The sequence below is a fragment of the Athene noctua genome, chromosome 1 (genome assembly GCF_965140245.1).
Source record: "Athene noctua chromosome 1, bAthNoc1.hap1.1, whole genome shotgun sequence".
In the NCBI taxonomy this organism is placed as follows: domain Eukaryota; kingdom Metazoa; phylum Chordata; class Aves; order Strigiformes; family Strigidae; genus Athene; species Athene noctua.
The window spans coordinates 198,437,157-198,454,610 of NC_134037.1; the positions used below are offsets into that span (position 1 = coordinate 198,437,157).

The following is a 17,454-nucleotide window of genomic DNA, read 5'->3' on the forward strand; positions in this document are numbered from 1 at the left end:
AAACAGCACATGAAGATCCAGACATCATAACCACATCCTGGAAGATGCAGATCAAGAAAACGAATTTTGGGGATCCTTGACGGCAAACAAGATTACAGAAAACAGAACTCTATTGGTCAAACTGAAGCCAGTAGAATTAGTTCTGAGTCATACTCAAAGCAGGTCATCACTCAGAAAAATCACATTAGTGATGCATTGGGATGCTGTATCTGCTAAGAGTCTTAATGAGATGATAGCTAGAAAATGCAATGAATGCTACAGCCCTGGCTAGATGATTAAGCAGATGGGCAAACATTAATTTCCATCTTTCTGCAAAGGGGAAAGCCCTCAATTCTAATGTCAGTTCTGAGAGCTTGAAACCTCAAAGTTTCATTGTGCTTCATGCAGGACAAAGTAGTAGAGCTGGATGAATAAGAAGGTGATGTATGTCACCTAATAAATTCCAGTTGGGATTTTCCTTTAATTTCTCTCAAATTCAACAAAAATGTTAGGAGGCTCAGAGAAACATTATGTACATGTTTGCTCTGGACAGTGGTAGTGCTGACAGTGCTGACCATCACCCATCTTCTGAAGACAAAGACCGCACTGTTGAAGAGTTTTCAGCATCTTGTATTCAAGGTCCAACGCTTACCACAAGATTTACTCAGAAAAGAAACATGGAGCCTGGCAAGTGAGTACATCTGTACAGCACACTGAGGACACACAGCTTAGTCAGTGGAAGTAATCTGCCTCCTGACCAGTGGCAGATGGGGTCCTGATGCCCAATTTCAAACTCCAAACACTCTGTAGGCTGAAAAAAATGGGATATTGGAGCCTTTAAAAAAAAAAAAAAAAAGTCAAACAGTCTATGCAAAGATGCCTTAACATCTTTCTAAAAAAACAATCAAAACAATGTCAAATGAGGCAGAAGTGGAATGGGAAGGATCTGATTACTAGCTACCAAAACAGAAATGAGAAAAAAAGTTCTCTAAATGCGGCTCTAAGGGATTGATCCAGACATTCTCAAAAATATTAGTGAAGACAGAGACTAACAGGAAATTTCTAGCCTCAGCAGATAGAGTAGAAACCAGAAACCTTGAAGAACACAGGGGCCTAAATGAATGTACAGATGGAGAGTAACTCAAAGTGCAGCTGTTAATGCCTAACTGCAAAGGTGTATTACTCCCATAAAGGCACCCATGCACAAATTTGAAAGCAGTAGTGTTACACAGATCAACCTAAGGACAGGACCACCGTTAGACACTACATGAACAGCTTTTAGTGACCAGAAGGATTTCTGTAGGGAGAACAGAAAAGCAAGCATTTAAGACAAGCAAACTAGGAACTTTTTCAGGTATTTACGTCACTTTTCAATTAAGTCAAATTTTTCTGTTTATTCCTTTATACTAAAAGAAACAGAAATGATATTACTGCAGTGGTGTACCATCCCACCTCAGGATCTCAAGTGTTTCTGCTCTCTATAATATAGGCAGCATACAGCAACAAGCCTTCTCTTTAGGCAGGGGGGAGAAACTTTCCCTGTGGCCCTTACATAATTTCACAGAGTAAATCTCTATGTATTTATAGATACATATTCTTTCATGTGTACATATATAAGTAGAGAGCAAGCAAGAAGTCTTTTCTTACTAGATTTCTTTTTAAAAAGAAGTTTAAGGAATACTTTTTATCCTACTCAGGTTTTCTTTGCAACATCACATCACATCACTTTTTAAAACCTACCTCTTTGCAACCCCATAAAATTTAAAAGTAATTGAAAGTAAAGATGGAAGGGGGGGAATAATGTTTATTTGGGGGGAATTTTTTTTTTTTTTTGTAGGTTTGGCTGGGTTGGGGGTGGTGTTGGTGATGTTAGTTTTGTTTTTTTTTTTTTACAAGCAAGCATTGTCACATTTTGTCAGAAGCCTATAACATAGCTCATTTTTTTCTCATTTTTAGCTAACTTTCTTCTGAGTCAGGAATAACCCTCATTTTCTGTAAAGCCACACAAACCTGTTAGGCAATGTTCTTTTATTTCCCTTCTTGCTATTATAATGGTAACAATGGTTAATAAGATCTTTTTTTAATTCTCCAATAGAACTACCAAAATAATTTCCTTACAGCATAACATAGGCTATATGAAGTGCTGCCAGCATGCCAACTGAGGTCTCGCTGCTTTCTTGTACTGTACCAAAGTCTTATCTCTAGTCTCAATTTATGCAGTCACAAGAGTGTAGGACAGTATTTTTGTTCAGTCCCTTGTAAAATTAACTTTAGGCTTATAATTACTTGTCATGCTTTGTAACCCTGATAACACTATCTGTTACATCACCATCTTTAATAAAACACATAAACAACTTACCTGTGCACATTTAACAATTACTCATCCAACCTTGTCAGTTATATGGGCCCAAGAGTTTTACCATAGCTCACCACTTTCCTCCCTTTATTAAAAAATAAGTTACATTTAAATAAACATATTTATTACTAAGCAATCTGACTGATCAGCACAAGCTATATTATCATGGGCTGGGTAAAACAAATATCAAGACTGGCAGGAATAACTATTTCCTTTTAATTTGACAACCACCAGAAACCAGTTTTAGTTTCTGTTATGAAACAATGGCTATCAAACAGGTATATAAAGAAATTAAAATTATGCTGATGATGGGACTTTACTATTATCTGAATAAATATATGGACATAAAAAGAATAGAAAACAAAATAAAACCAGAAGAAAAAACAAGGTTGGTCTTGGGAAAAAAAAACAACACAAGCCTTAAATATTTCTGAGTAAGCATGGGTTGAAGAAGGTTGGATTTGTGCAACAGGCCACCTTCAAACCCCCTATTTTAGACCTTGCAATGCCCCCAAAATAGGACATGCATCTCCTACACAATCCACTGGGAGAGGCAAGTGCTTTCACAGGGCCTATCTCATTCACTGGACCTAAGCACTTCAGCAACGTGTTCCAGTTTCCTTTAGAGAAAGTGTATTGGGGCACCCATGGACAGCTAGAGAACACAGTTCAAAGTGAAGTCACTGATTGATTGTAAATATTCTCAGAGTTAACTTGTTTTGGATAACAAGCATGATGAGTTACTCTCCTGGTCTTAAGCATCAATGCTGCATTTTAGCTGGCATCCAAGTAGTCTCTGAGATACATCTTGCTCAACTAATTTTTCCCTGTGTTAAGAACACACAGATCACATTTTTCTAACTAAAGAAACAAGATGATGTAAACAAGGATCTGTTTCTATTATCATATCCTGCTTCTAGAGAAAACCAATCCACAAAAACCTGAAATCTACTTTACTCAAAATAGTAATACACTTTTAGTATACATTGCAAATACAGCTGCTGTGAAGACAGAAGAACATGAAAAAAACCAACCAAACCCACTCTCTAAACAACAACCTTTTTCTCTTAAAATTTTTAGTTACATGTTTTAAACAGCATGAATTTAGAATTAACAATGAAAAATTGACATTAAAACAAGAATTGAGAGTACAACATGGAAATTGCTTATGAAAATGAATGTTACATTTAAAAATATTAGCAATGGCAAACCAACACTGTGGTCAGTTAACAGTTTCATACTTTAACAGAGTAAAATCTACCTCCTCCCCCCAGTTTGTAGACACCTTTTTCTTGTCCTCCCCCACATTTGTTGCTTAACAGTATTTTTAAAGTAAGTTTTCATAGAAGTTACCTATGGATGCAAAGAAAATGATGGCAAGAAAGTCACGTATTGGTTCAATACAGGACATAATCTCCTCAGTAACCATGTGACCCTGAGAAGAGATCAGAGCTCCAGCTAAGAAGCATCCCAGCTCCATTGAAACATCCAACAGCTCTGTGATCTGTCAAGGAATAACAGAGAATCTATTGCTGCTTTCTAGCCCTGAGTGACTTTATATACTATTTCACAGTGAAATTATAAATCTGTACATTAGACTCAATGTAGGAAATTACTATGTCTTTATGCAAGTTCAACAACAAATAGAATTCAGTGTATCTATTTCAGTGCTCTGCAGTATTGTATTTATACAAAACTCACAAAACCAGTTTCGCTTCCACGTTACCTCCTTCTCCACAAAAACAAAAATACATTTCTTAATCTTCATTGCAATGCTTTGTGTCACTCTTAAGGCTAGCACTGAATTTCACAAAAATGAGAAAGACTAACAACTTCAAAGCCAGGATTACATAATACATTGAGGCTGTGAAATAAAGCAGTAAGAACATTATACTTTCCAGGGGGTAAAAAAAGAGTAAAAATCAAAGCTTATAATTTGGGAGAACAGTCTCAATTTAGCAAAAGTCCCAGGCATAAATTACATTTTATTATTACAAATTGGACTTAAATGTGCCTGAGTGCTTTACTGAATAGGGATGCATTTAAGCATGTGAAGTAAACTGCTGAAATGAAGCATGGTATCTGTTTGAAAGAATTCATACTACTTCATTCTTTTTTTATTATTTGAATAAGGTACTAGAAGGAAGAGATGAAACGCATGTAAGGAGACTGAACTAAAACCAAAGCAACTGCTTAAGGCAATGCTTGGAACATTAAAAAAAGCAAGCAGTACTTTTAGTTGGTATGAAGTATGTTGTAAAATAAGTACCTTAAAACCATGCTGCTACAGAAGGTCATCTTACTGAGAAAGGGCAACGTTATTAATATTAATGCAACGTTTAAAAACGAAAACTATTTCCATACTAATTTAGATGAAGTAAAAATACACCATATTACATTTGTGGACAACATTCATCATATCTTGAATGGTGTTACACCGCAAGGTGTGAAGCTAAAAGTCAAGTGACTTGAAATTAATGAAGGAGAGCAAAAGACACAATAAACAAGCCTCCAAGCTATGTATAAAACGCCACATAAAAATAAACCTCAGACTTTGGTGTATTGAAGTATTTATGTCTGAATGCTCATCATATAACTCCATTTGTGCTAACAGTCTAATTTATTGCAAGACACTCAAGAAAACAAATTGGTTCTGTCAACTAATGCAAATAGTTACTGATCAGGCAAAATCAACAAAACAACATTTTAAAACAAAAGGAATTTTAGTGCTTTTCACCACAATTTGAAAATGTAGAAGGGAAGAAGGAAATATATAAGGCTTTAAAACCACCAAGAGATGAGTAAGATAAAGGAAAGAGTTATGAATATCAGACATTTAAGTACTTTTCAATCACACATTAGTTGTTCTAAAAGTCATAACATCTTGTGTATGACTAAGATCCAATATAGGCTCTTAAAATAAAGTTGGAATTATTTCTACTATTCAGCTATAATCCCCTCACACTTAAGTGTTATCGGCTACAACAAAGCTCCAGATCAAAACTTTTATAGCTAGTATTTTAAGAATTCTTATGCACATGGTTAGGTTACCATCTAAGAAGGGATTTAGCATCTCTTGTATCGGAATTGCATGATACTGTGCTGTTATGAAAATCACTATTCAAGCAAGGAGCAATTTGTGAAACATGCTTTTCAGAAAGCATCAGACATAACTGGAATGAACTGTATGTCCATCTGGATTTGCTCCCACAGCATAAAAACTTAATTCCATTCCTTTAGTCTATGGCAAGCTAAGTATTTCTTGTCTGCTCTCTAGGTACTACACAACTTCAGGTCTACAAAATCTATGGGTCACTCTACACACAGAAAAGTGTGAAGGGGATGAGAAGGCAAGAAAAGAATGAAAAATTACGTTCTTTTCTTAGCCCCATCTCCCCTCCTCTAGTCTGTTTTTCAGATTTATACCTAGATTTACACAGAGACTCCTTTTACTATACCCATCCTGGTCTCTGATTGTCCAACAATATTACCAATAAGTGGATACATTTCCTCAACAAAATCTGCAGCATCAGAGTTTATTATATATAATGTGTAGGCGTGCACACACACACACACACACTGGAGAGGGTTTATTTTACTGGCAGAAAGGCAGTCTCAGCAAAATTTCTTACAGAAGCAAGGCTTGGAAAGTATTTTGCATTTAGTATTCCCTCTCTGTTTGCATAATTTTTAATGTTTTGCCTTTACCAAACAGGGCTCTTAACAATTACTAATCCCTTGGTTCTGCAGTGCCTTTTTTTCAACTCCTATGTTACAGAAAGCTTTTCCAGTCAAAATTAAATGAAGAGTTTCGTCAATTTACATGTTTTTCCCAGTACAATTTAGTTTTCAGAGGTGCCATTTTACTCTAATTCAGAAAGGATTGCTTTGCTTTCACTAGAATATTGGATTTTTATGTTCAAATGTTCTACCATACCAATAAATAAATAAACATCAGTGCTATAACATGTTCCAGCTGAATTTCAACCACTTGCTCAGCAGTTGTTTTCCCTGTATTCTCTAATAATGCATACCTTATTGTTAATTTTTAATCATCATAGAAGTTTAATGAATATGTTAAGTAGTGAAATTAAAGAAATCCCCGATGGAAATAAATGTATTAGAATTTCAGGCTTTAATAACTTAAATCTGCCCAGGAGAAAAGAGGTGAATTCTAAGCTTGCATAGTAAGGAAGTAAAGTCTTAATGAAAGGGAAACAATTTTTAGTGAGACTTGTAAAAACTCCACCTCAACTGTATTTTATTAAACAATTAACTACAATATTTGAGATTACGGTTCTTCCTTAATCTTCTTTCAACTGATAGAAAAGAGTCCATAAGCAGGTTATGAGCCATTGAGTACTACAGGAAAACAAGGAATGACATTCCTAATACACTGCAGGAAAAAGTATGTAAATTTGCATATATAAAGTACTGCAATAACATAGCTATATTTTCTTTTCATCTTTTTGGTATATAAAGCAAGCTGGCAATTTCCCTCTGCTGCCATCATCCCAGGTCAACCATAAGGCACTTCCCCCCCACCCCCCCCCCCCGTGTATGCAGAGTCCTATGAACATGTAAATGCAACTGCTATCCTTCTTGTCAGGTCAGGCTTTATTTTTTTTCCATTTCCTTAATAACACTCCACAACTTAGTTTTAAAACATGACAAAACTGACCACTGTTATTCTGTAGGTATCTAACACAGCAATTCATTATCAGGATAGTGTTTAATGTTTCTGTATATACAGAACATGAAAAAGCAACACTACACCAGTGAACTCTGGCTGACTTATAACAGGTTCTTCAGCTCATTGTGGCATATATCTTGACCTAAAAGTACTGTTTTGGTCATCAATCCTAAATGGTCATATTTAAAGCCATAAGCTAGATTTGCTCTTTATGTTGCAATTCAGAAGAGTTCCCCTATTTACAAAAAAAAAAAAAGCATGCCATATTTGCATAACTCAAAGCTTGAAAAGGAGTTGCTGAAAGTGTAATAATGATCTACTGAACCTTTGTTACTGATGACAAGGTACACGATTGAAAGATGAATAACTGTGTATCAAAGGCAGCTAGACTTTTTATAGGATTGGCACTTGACACAATTCCCCCTAACTAATTGAGGGACAAAAAGGAAGGGAATTTCAGTTACATCTGAGAGTATCTGGGAACAGAGAAGTATCTTAAGCTCCAAATCTTGGTAAAATATCTCATATTTCAGATTTGTTACACCTCTTCTACTCTAAGTTAGTTTATCTAGAAGAGACGTATTTAATCTAAGATCCTGTTCCAGATTTAATGAGTTGCAATGTTATCCAAGTAAGCCAAGCAGTTCAGAAATGCTCAAAAGTCACTTCCATACAGGAAGTTCCTCAACTGATAGGATAATCCTTACATCAAAATTGCTTACTCATGCTGCAGTATAGGAACTTCTTCTGTCCTATCCTCCCTCTTGTTTTTCATTATGGAAAACATATTGGTGTTTCTCTATTGTCTTATTGGTAGAGAATGGCAATTCTTGTTTAATTAGACATCTGAGATTTTCAAACATGGGAAACAAGTAAAAAAATTAAGCTTATATATAATGTGCATTACATTTACATGTGGTAGTGCTACAGATGAACCCCAGTACAAGATAAACTTAGGTGGACCCCAAAAATCCAGTCAACACTGAAGCATGTAACAAGTAACTGTATGCACAAAGCAGGAATACCATATCATTCCTACCCTCTTTGGCATGTATTGTAAAGGACGCAGCCTGAGGAATAACTCACATGATAGAGAGAGTTAAAATATTTTGTTTAAATACATCTCTCAAGTTTTCTAAATGCAGCTGCAGCGTCAACTTTGGTTAAGGCCACTAAAATATGCACTCTCCTATTCCCCCCCCTAAAAATTCCAAAGCTCTTTTAGAATTACACCAGTATGGAAAATTTTATGTTTACACGTAATTATACAAACTCTATCAATATTTAAGCTTGGTTTTCCAAGGAGAAAGATCTTTGTAGGAACTGTGACAATTTAATTGTTTTCCTACCCGACACCCAAAAAACCTTAATTTATCCTTTCCAAATACATGCAACATCTTTTCAAATTAGATTACCATCTCCCATCCTATGTTTTTATTCCAGATATAGTAGGGCATGTACACCAATTAGTTTTCCAGAAGATTTGTTTGTTGAGCTGCTCAACTGGAAAACCAAATACTTTTTTGGTTTGGGTTTTTTTTTTGTTTTGTTTTGGTTTTTTTGTTGTTGTTGTTTTTGGTTTTTTTAAGTCTTTGTGCTCAAACCACCGCTTGTAGCATTACTATAATGAATGTATCGGTGTCAGTGAATATCAAGCATCTCAACTGGTTTACTGAGGTTACATGCAGTATCCTTTGTATTGTTCCCTTTGATACATTATTTATCAACTTTAAAAGGAAAATTGTTTTCACTTAAAGTACACAAAATATTTGTTCCTTCACAAATGTTTCCCATGATGAAGCAGCATTCTGTTTTGCAGTATGAATCCACCACACTCCAACATGTTCTCCCTCAGGTTTGTGTACACACATATATTATGTAGAGTCATGTAGACAATCTCCTTGTACATTTGATACAGGATTTGGGCACAATACACCCAATTCAAATCAGATGAGTCTATGTAGGCCATATTTTTAATAAAAGTTAAGACTGCTCCTAGATACCATAATATTTTATGCAACTTTTGTGGTTTGCTGGTTCTTTTTTTATTGAAGTTGTTCTACAAATGTTATGTCTACTTGTTAGACAGTAAAAGGAGAAACTAATTTTGTTCCTTCACTTGCTAGATGATACGTTTGGAATATGAACAGCTGTTTAGAGGGATAGCATTTTTAACATATACAATAGACACCAACAGATTGTAAAGCTATGCCCTCACTAACTTTCTTGACCTTCTTCCTGAAGGAGGCCAGCTTTCTCTGTTGGACATGTAATAATTACAGCAAATACCCCTAGAAATAAAAGGCATGTGCACAGCAACTTTTGTGGATAATTTTTCTCAGAAATTCTCAAGAGGACATAACAATCTGCACATTCAGGATAAGGAGTTTCAAACCCACAATATTATCAGCAACTGTCACATTCTATTCTCCCACAGAATAGTTTTTCAGAGAGCTGAAACATGAGATAGAAACAAATAGAAGGAAGATTCATAGGAAAATGAACCAAACCCAAAAGGGATATCAAAAATCTATGAACGTTAAGGTATTTCTCTACTTTCTCAACTTCATCCCAAACTATTTATGTCCCACAAAAAAGAAAAAATTACAATAAAAACCATGTTTAGAATTTGCTATTGAAAAGAAACTTGTGAGCAAATGTCACATTCAGCCATTATCAGTATCTCAAAATCCATACTAAATTATTTTCAAATGCATGAAGTAGCCCAAAATTAAAACTGGAATCATGACTCTTTAACTGGCTGTATTAAAAGTTACCAGAAGATCAGCTGATTGACATTCACATTTTATCTCTTCTTACTCATCTATGTTGTAATGCATGAATCATCTGTGCATTTGGGGTTTGTTTTAAAACAATTTAGAACCAAATAATTAACTACAGAGGTACATGAATATGCAATAACAGTAAGTGCAATGGCTTTTGTGATACTGATGCAGTAAACTACCACGTGTATCAAAATGGTTTATTAATTTAAAAGATTACCGTTAACATAAGGAAGATGAATGCAGTTATTCCTAGAATGAGGATTTCTTTATTCCCTTTGCTTTCTGCATGCAACTTGCGATAATACGGTCCTATGAGATAAGTCTTTATAACAAGACATATAAGAAAAACAGCAGCCAGAGAAAAGAGAATTTGGCCAATCAGTATCAGTATTCTCAGTATTTCCTTGAAAATGCTGGAAGAGAAAAACAAACAAAACATTTCTTTCAAGTGCTCTCATGCCTCCCAACCAGTTCCCCTTCAGTGAAAAGATCTAATTCCACAGATGTTCAAAATTGAGTAGCTACAGTAAGATATTTTAGATACATTAGTAAACAAGATGAATACTAAATCTGCTGAGTGCCCAGCAATCTCTTTTACAGCCTAATATTTACTTTCACGTCGATTCAAAAAGATTTTTGTGAATTCATCTTCAAGGTAAGCCATCAGGCTCAATAATGCTATTGCATAGTCTTTGACAAAAATATGTCTTGAGGGAATAAAGTAACTGAAAAAATGTCCTTATTTTTTTACAATAACACACTTTTCACTATGAATTTTAAGTACTGGACAGGACTAAGGCAGCTAGAGCAGAAAGAGTATCTTAATACAACAGGACAAGAACAAATAGTAAAGGGAATTCATAGAATGGAGGGCATATTCATATTGGAGATCTACATACTTACTGGAAGGGGTTGGGGGAAAATACATACCTTTTTTTTTTTTTTTTTTTTTTTTTTTTTTTTTTACCTGGAATATGTGCTCACTCCTGCTTGAATAAGTGTAGGCATGACAGCTATAAATAACCCAAGCTGCACATCCTGCATCACCAACATGCCAAGCAGTACACTGCTGTAGTCAATATCCCCTGTACACCAGCAATGCAATCACAGAAGCATTAATCAGAATCTATGAAGGCTTGAAGTGCTCAGAAATCTAGAAATGTCTTAATCAAGCGGATACTAAGTATAGTCCTCAATGGGATGAGTTCATTCAAAGCATTCTGGGTTTTTTTTTCCCCACTAGTATGTAAATTAAAATATATATAAGACATATTAAAAATATAAATAAAATATTCATATGAAGTTTCTGTTACACAGTAAAAACATAGACTTTGCTTAGCAGTTAAGCACTAGTTATGCATTTGCTGGAACTCCTTCACTGAAAACATACAGTTTTTAGAATAACAGACACATGTTAAGAGCCAGTATGTGTAAAATATATCCTTTGAATTTAGGCATTAGAATATGAATATTCTAGGGGATGGAAAGATGCAGCATGTATGAGGGAGGTTTAAGTGGAAGAAATCAGGATAGCAAAACTTTTGAAATGAAACCTTTAAAAGTCTTTCAGAAGCTAGCAATATGGCACTTGAAGGTACTTATTTGAAGAACTGTTAGCTATGAAAGACTACCTGAGCTGGTCTAAGTTTGCTGAAGAAAGATGTTAATTATTTAAGTTAGCCTTTCTGCCCTGTTGACAGACTGGTAGTAATGGTTTGACCTGGTAACCTCTTAGAAAGCACAAAGATTTCAGACCCTCAGTGAAGGAAATTCTTAACATGGAGAGTTCCAATTCAGCTACGCTGTCTTTCTCCAAAGAGGGCTGACCACATAAATAAGAGGTACCCCTCTTAACAAGAATATACACAACACTGGCCAGTGTTAGAGAAGGATGACTGCTTGTAAACCAGACCTAACAGTGGCGTTTGTTTTGTTTCTCTCATAGTATTACAAAGTCAACTTGTAGATTACTACAGTGGTCCATATTTAAAATCATACTTACCTTCTTTATCGCCTCGAACACTACCTGCAAGAAATCTTGACACCAATGGCGTGCTTGATAAAGACAAACAAGTGGAAATGAAGACACTTTGTGTTGGTCTAATTTGGAGCAAGTGTCCCCATAGTAAACCAAAGGCAATCATCAGAACCGTCATGTAGCATGGTCCTTGCAAAGATATTTTCCACACCTTGGGAAGAAAACAAGTTCTTATGATAAAGTCTGATGACATTTTTCTCACCAATAAGTTACAATGATTTTCTTCACAAAAGAGCAGTTAAAGATACATGATTTGGGGCTGTAGTGCTGGACCAGAGAAGTAACGGGCTGTCATCCTATACATCCTAAAACTCTGTGAAGTTATTATGCCTAGTAGATATTCTATGCCAGAAAGCTCATTACCAGAAGTTAGATAAATTTCCCAGAGCTCACAGACAAATTAAGGGCCAAAGGTCGAGTATGGGTTGAAATATATTAAAATCATCAAGTGGAAGACCAGTTATTTGATGTGATTCCAGGGTGTGGAAAAAAATGGGAGTGGCAAAGACCATCGTCAATATCAGCAGCCTGCTCCACACTAGTGCACACACAATTCTGAAGTAGAAATTTATGTACCACAGTTTAGGAACCCTAGAATTACTAATTTTTATCTCTGTCTTTAGATGGACTAGAAATAGCAGATTAAGCTGAATGCTCATAAATTTTAACACATTCAGTTAAAGCTTTTATAGTCCAATGAACTCACAACCATCAGTTTAGGAACAAATCACACAGTGCAACTCTTTACATACATACAGTCTTTACATATATTGCAGCAGTATTTTCCACTATTAAAATTCTAGCTGGTTTATGAGAAAACATTTTTTTTTTAAATTAAGACCAAAAGAAACTTGTACCTTTTTGCTGAATCTTGATGGCCACATCATGTAATATTCCAGATTGTGCTAACATACATGCATAATCAATTTATCAGTCAGTACAGCATGTATCATCAATTCAGTATGGAGTACCTAGTAAACTGATTTTTTTTTTTTAAATAACAGGACTGGCAAATATCACTGGCTAACACCAACTGCATGTTAAAGCTGAGATGAATTGTCATAAATTGTATGAGATTTTTCTAGTAATCAAACTGTTTTACTAAAATGAAGAGGAATAGCACAGTTTGGGTTTTTTTGAGACACTGAATAAATAATGCGTTCTTTTGTTTCCAAAGAGTTACAGAGAAGCAGCAAATGTCACATCTGTCTTCTCAAAAATGTACAAAGTTACACTGGCATATTATAGGGAGAGTGTAAAAATCTGAAACATGACTGATAACTTGAACATGAACAATTAAATCCTGTAACGTAGAGGTATTATACAAAAATACCTTTCTTAATCTTTCAGGAGAAAACTCCAGGCCAACTAGAAAGAGAGTGAAGAATACACCAAACTCTCCTAACGTCTCCACCTGTACAATAGACTTTTTAAAAAATAAAATAAAAGTCAGTGCACAGCAGTCTACTTATTATACAAATTATAAATCCACTTACAAAACAAATTGTTTCTCATTGTGTTTCCATAGGGAGTTCACTTATTGATCATACGATATCAGAAGTTCCCTTGGCATCTTTAAGCTTCAAACATTTTTCCCCATCACCTGGCTTCTACTAGATAATTTGGTTGGATAGTGCTGGTCACCCAAAATGCATATATGCTTTGATTTAGATAAGCTTGCTTGCTTGTTGAAAATAAAAAGGCTATATTTTCTAAATATGCTATTAAATCCCCAAGACTTGCATTCCAGAAGTGACTTCTGGACAGTTATTGGTCTGTTAGCATAATCATTCTGCTAGATACTTCAGAGAGAAGGGTGCAACAGTGAGAAAAGTGGTTGTCTTCCATGTCACAACAGAAAAATGGGGCTACACCTAGTTGGTGACTGGTCACCAGCAGTGTTCTTCAGGGCTCCATTCTACGGCCAGTCCCATTCAATGTATTTATCAATGATCTGGATGCAGGAGTCGAATGCACCATTAGCAAGTCTGCAGATGATACCAAACTGGGAGGTGCTGTTGACTCTCTTGAGAGACAAGGGGCCCTGCAGAGTGATCTAGATAGAACAGAGCACTGGGAAATGATTAATCGGATAAAATTTAACAAGGTAAAATGTGATTCTGTACCTAGGACAGAATAATGCCAGGCCCAAGTACAAATTGGGAGAGGAATGACTGCAGAGCAGCCCTGCAGAAAGCAATCTGGGGGTGCTGGTCAGCAGTGTGCCCTGGCAGCCAAGAGGGCAAACCACATCCTGGGGTGCATCAACACAGCATAACCAGCCAGTCAAAAGAGGTGATTATCCAGCTGTATTCAGTGCTGGTGTGACCTCACCTGGAGTACTGTGGTGCAGTTCTGGGCCCCACAATTTAAGAAGGTTGTGAAGGTCCTTGAATGTGTCCAGAGGAGGGCATAAAGCTGGTGAAGGGGCTGGAGGACATGTCCATTGAGGAGCGGCTGAGGACTCTGGGTTTGTCTAGTTTGAAGAGAAGAGGCTGAGGGGCAACCTCATTGCGCTCTGCAGCTCCCTGAGGAGGGGAAGGGGAGAGGCAGGTGCTGAGCTCTTCTGCCTGGGATCCAGGGTCTGGACACATGGGAATGGTTCAAAGCTGCACCAGGGGAGGTTCAGGCTGGGCATGAGGAAGCATTTCTTTATGGAGGGGGTGGTCAAACCCTGGAACAGGCTTCCCAGAGAGGTGGTTGATGCCCCAGGCCTGGCCATGTTTAAGATGCATCCGGACAATGACGTCAGCAACATGTTTTCACTTGGTCAGCCCTGAATTGGTCAGGCAGTTGGACTAGATGATCGTTGTAGGTCCCCTCCAACTCAAACAATCTATTCTATTCTAAAAACCTAACATATCTTTTCTACGTATTTACAGTCCAGCGCAGAAGAGGACAGGGTCTGTCATCAATCATACAGAAGTGGAGATGGTAACTACATTCCCTGCCACATTAGAAGCTCTCTGCCTCCTCAGTTCATCTGACATTGAACTTTTTTATGAAATACAAGAGACAAAAAGGAGACACACAAGAGACCTAGTCAACACGAACATTATCCAGATGAACAACATTTAATCACAGCTCCACAAGAAACAGGCAGCTCATTGAGAAATTGTCTTAAAGAAACCTCTCATGTCTGTTCTGACCACATCATCTTTCTCAGTGTAAGCCTCTGAAAATCTGTTGTTGAATCTCATTATAATGCCAAGCTTACAAATTTCTTTCTCAGTCTAAAAGGTCAAGCTTTCCCGACCTACTCAAGCCAGAAGTTATGTACAATACAAAGGTTGCCATTTAATCTGAATTTTAGAATATGAGATTTTGAAACTGTAGTATTTGTAGCCTTCTCTTCCAACACGAGATTGACAAAATCCTACAATTTCTACTTACCCCTATTTACTTGAGCCCAACAGTCATTTTCAACAGAAGTCCACACAAGAGCAGATGTTGCAAAGACAGTAAGTTCCAAGGATATTGATGTAATAGACACGTGTCACAACCAGACAATACCATGCAACCTTAACATGTGTTCTGTTTTGCCTGCTGGCTAAACAATCTATTAATTCACAGCTGACCACTAATCAAAACATGTGCTATGTCTAGCCAGCCGCAGCTCATGGTTTCACATGAGATAGTTAGCAATCAGGGTACACGTAATGCAGCTAAAAAGGTTCAAGAGACTTCAGGAATGTGGGCAGGGAACTGGAAAAGAACTAGGGTGACTAGGATGGATGGAAGAGCTACAGAGACGCAGAATAATTCTCTAGAAAGCCAAGCTATGCTACTCAGGGAACTACTTGGTTTAAATGCTTCCTCCATGTCAACACTGACTTTTTGCAAGCTTCTGAATATGTGATGTCATTTAAATAATTTGGCTCTCAAATGCGATACTTTATGAAAAGGAAGACAAACGAAAAACCCCCACAACAGACAACTTTCGGCTTTCACTTTCAACAATTGCTTATATCATGATTATATAGGAGAAAAAAATTGAAAACAAAGTGATTTAGAAACATAAAATTTTAAGCCTCATTTTGCAAAGGTCCAGGTTTGGGGTTTTGTTGTTGGGTTTTTTAAATACATTTGAGGTTGGCAATACCATATTCTTTTAAAACTACTTTTACAGATTTCAACAAATTAAATCAGTCAAGAAGCAGCTTGAACACTTACCTTGATACTATTTAGACCTGATGGTCCTAAGAGTACTCCACAGATGATATACCCAAACATGGTGGGCAATCCTATTGTTGTACACAGCCAGCCACATGGCAAAGACAACATTCCTATTGTCACAATATCCTAAATATATAAGATTTACAAATGCATTAATAGAAAGGACACCCAAATTTGTGATGAAATTAGAGACTACTATCTTTCAAAAGATAAATAGCATTGTAAAATTAAATGTAGAATACTGCCTGTGAAAAGAAAATACAATTTAATAAACAAAGCTGAACACTTTGTTGTAGGTATAAGCACTGCAGTGTTGCAGATGAAACAGATGAGGTACTGACCTGAAGTAACTGGTAGCTTTGGGGACTTTTGATCAATTTATTAAATATTTTAGATATATTACAGGAAGTAGACAGTTTCCTGGGGAACTGGGGAGGGGGAATGACACTGTGTTAAAACAAAATGGGTAAATAGATATGTTCTGGGTTTGGTTGTTTGTTTTGTTTTTTAAAAAATCCCAGTTTAGTTATTCATCATGAAGCACAAATACTATAAAAAACATGTCCATATCTTCCCGCATCCCTTTTTCCATCACAAGGCAAACAGATAAATTCTCTCTAGCGACAACACACAAGTGGCTTATCAGGGACAGCAGTAGCTTGCTTTATCACTGTGTGGTCCAAGAGAAGGGATGGCACCCCAAAGATCCAACAAGTTAAATCAAATAAAAACAGAGATGATTCATGTGGCATCAGAATCTTGTCTTGTGAAGACTGTACTACACATTGGAACACATTGGGCGATCACTAGGCAAGGGAATCATGAATGCTAGGGTAACTTTAGAGGGACAAATGCTGAAACCATATGCAATCCAACCAAGCAGTACCGGCATGCAAACTAGTAGGACTAATTCTCACGAGAACAAATAACAAGGATGTCTCTAAAATTATTACCTTTATGAAATGATGATCAGCACGAGGAATGGTTGAATCTCTGGGCTTGGTAAGGATATACTGATTGTTCTGGGAATCAATAAGCATACTAAGACCTAAGTCATCATCTACTTCTCTTTTTGAAGCATTTCTTTTGGAGTTGGCTTCATCTTCTTCCACCCTTAAAACTGCTTCAAAGTTTACACCTCTTACCTGTAAGAAGGCAAGTAACAAGAAAAAAAAAAAAAATACAGTAAAAAGAGAAAGATTATTAACTTTGCTTGAAGTTGTTCCAGAATTTTTTGACACTGGAAAAGAAACACTGCAGTTTCTTCTTAGAGAAGCCTTTTAGTCTCTTTATTAAAACTTGGTGTCCATAACTGAAAAAGCTATAGTTTGTTTTACATTCTAAAACTGAGAGATTTTCCAAACCTCTTTAACCCAAGTTGTCCAACTAAAAACTATAGAAACAGGGTTTCAAAGCTGTAAAATTC

At 36.3% G+C, this 17,454-nt stretch overlaps 1 protein-coding gene across 1 annotated transcript in view; it reads right to left on the reverse strand.

Moving 5' to 3' along the window:
- The window catches only part of TMCO3 (transmembrane and coiled-coil domains 3), a 39,254-nt gene that overhangs the window by 6,744 nt on the left and 15,056 nt on the right, over positions 1-17,454 (reverse strand). Inside the window, exons 5-11 of the mRNA XM_074909803.1 lie at positions 16,982-17,173; positions 16,026-16,154; positions 13,186-13,278; positions 11,817-12,003; positions 10,782-10,899; positions 10,032-10,227; positions 3,689-3,839 (exon numbers count right to left, since the gene is read on the reverse strand). Of these exons, the coding sequence (XP_074765904.1) occupies positions 3,689-3,839; positions 10,032-10,227; positions 10,782-10,899; positions 11,817-12,003; positions 13,186-13,278; positions 16,026-16,154; positions 16,982-17,173 (1,066 nt within the window). The remainder of the gene's footprint in view (positions 1-3,688; positions 3,840-10,031; positions 10,228-10,781; positions 10,900-11,816; positions 12,004-13,185; positions 13,279-16,025; positions 16,155-16,981; positions 17,174-17,454) is intronic.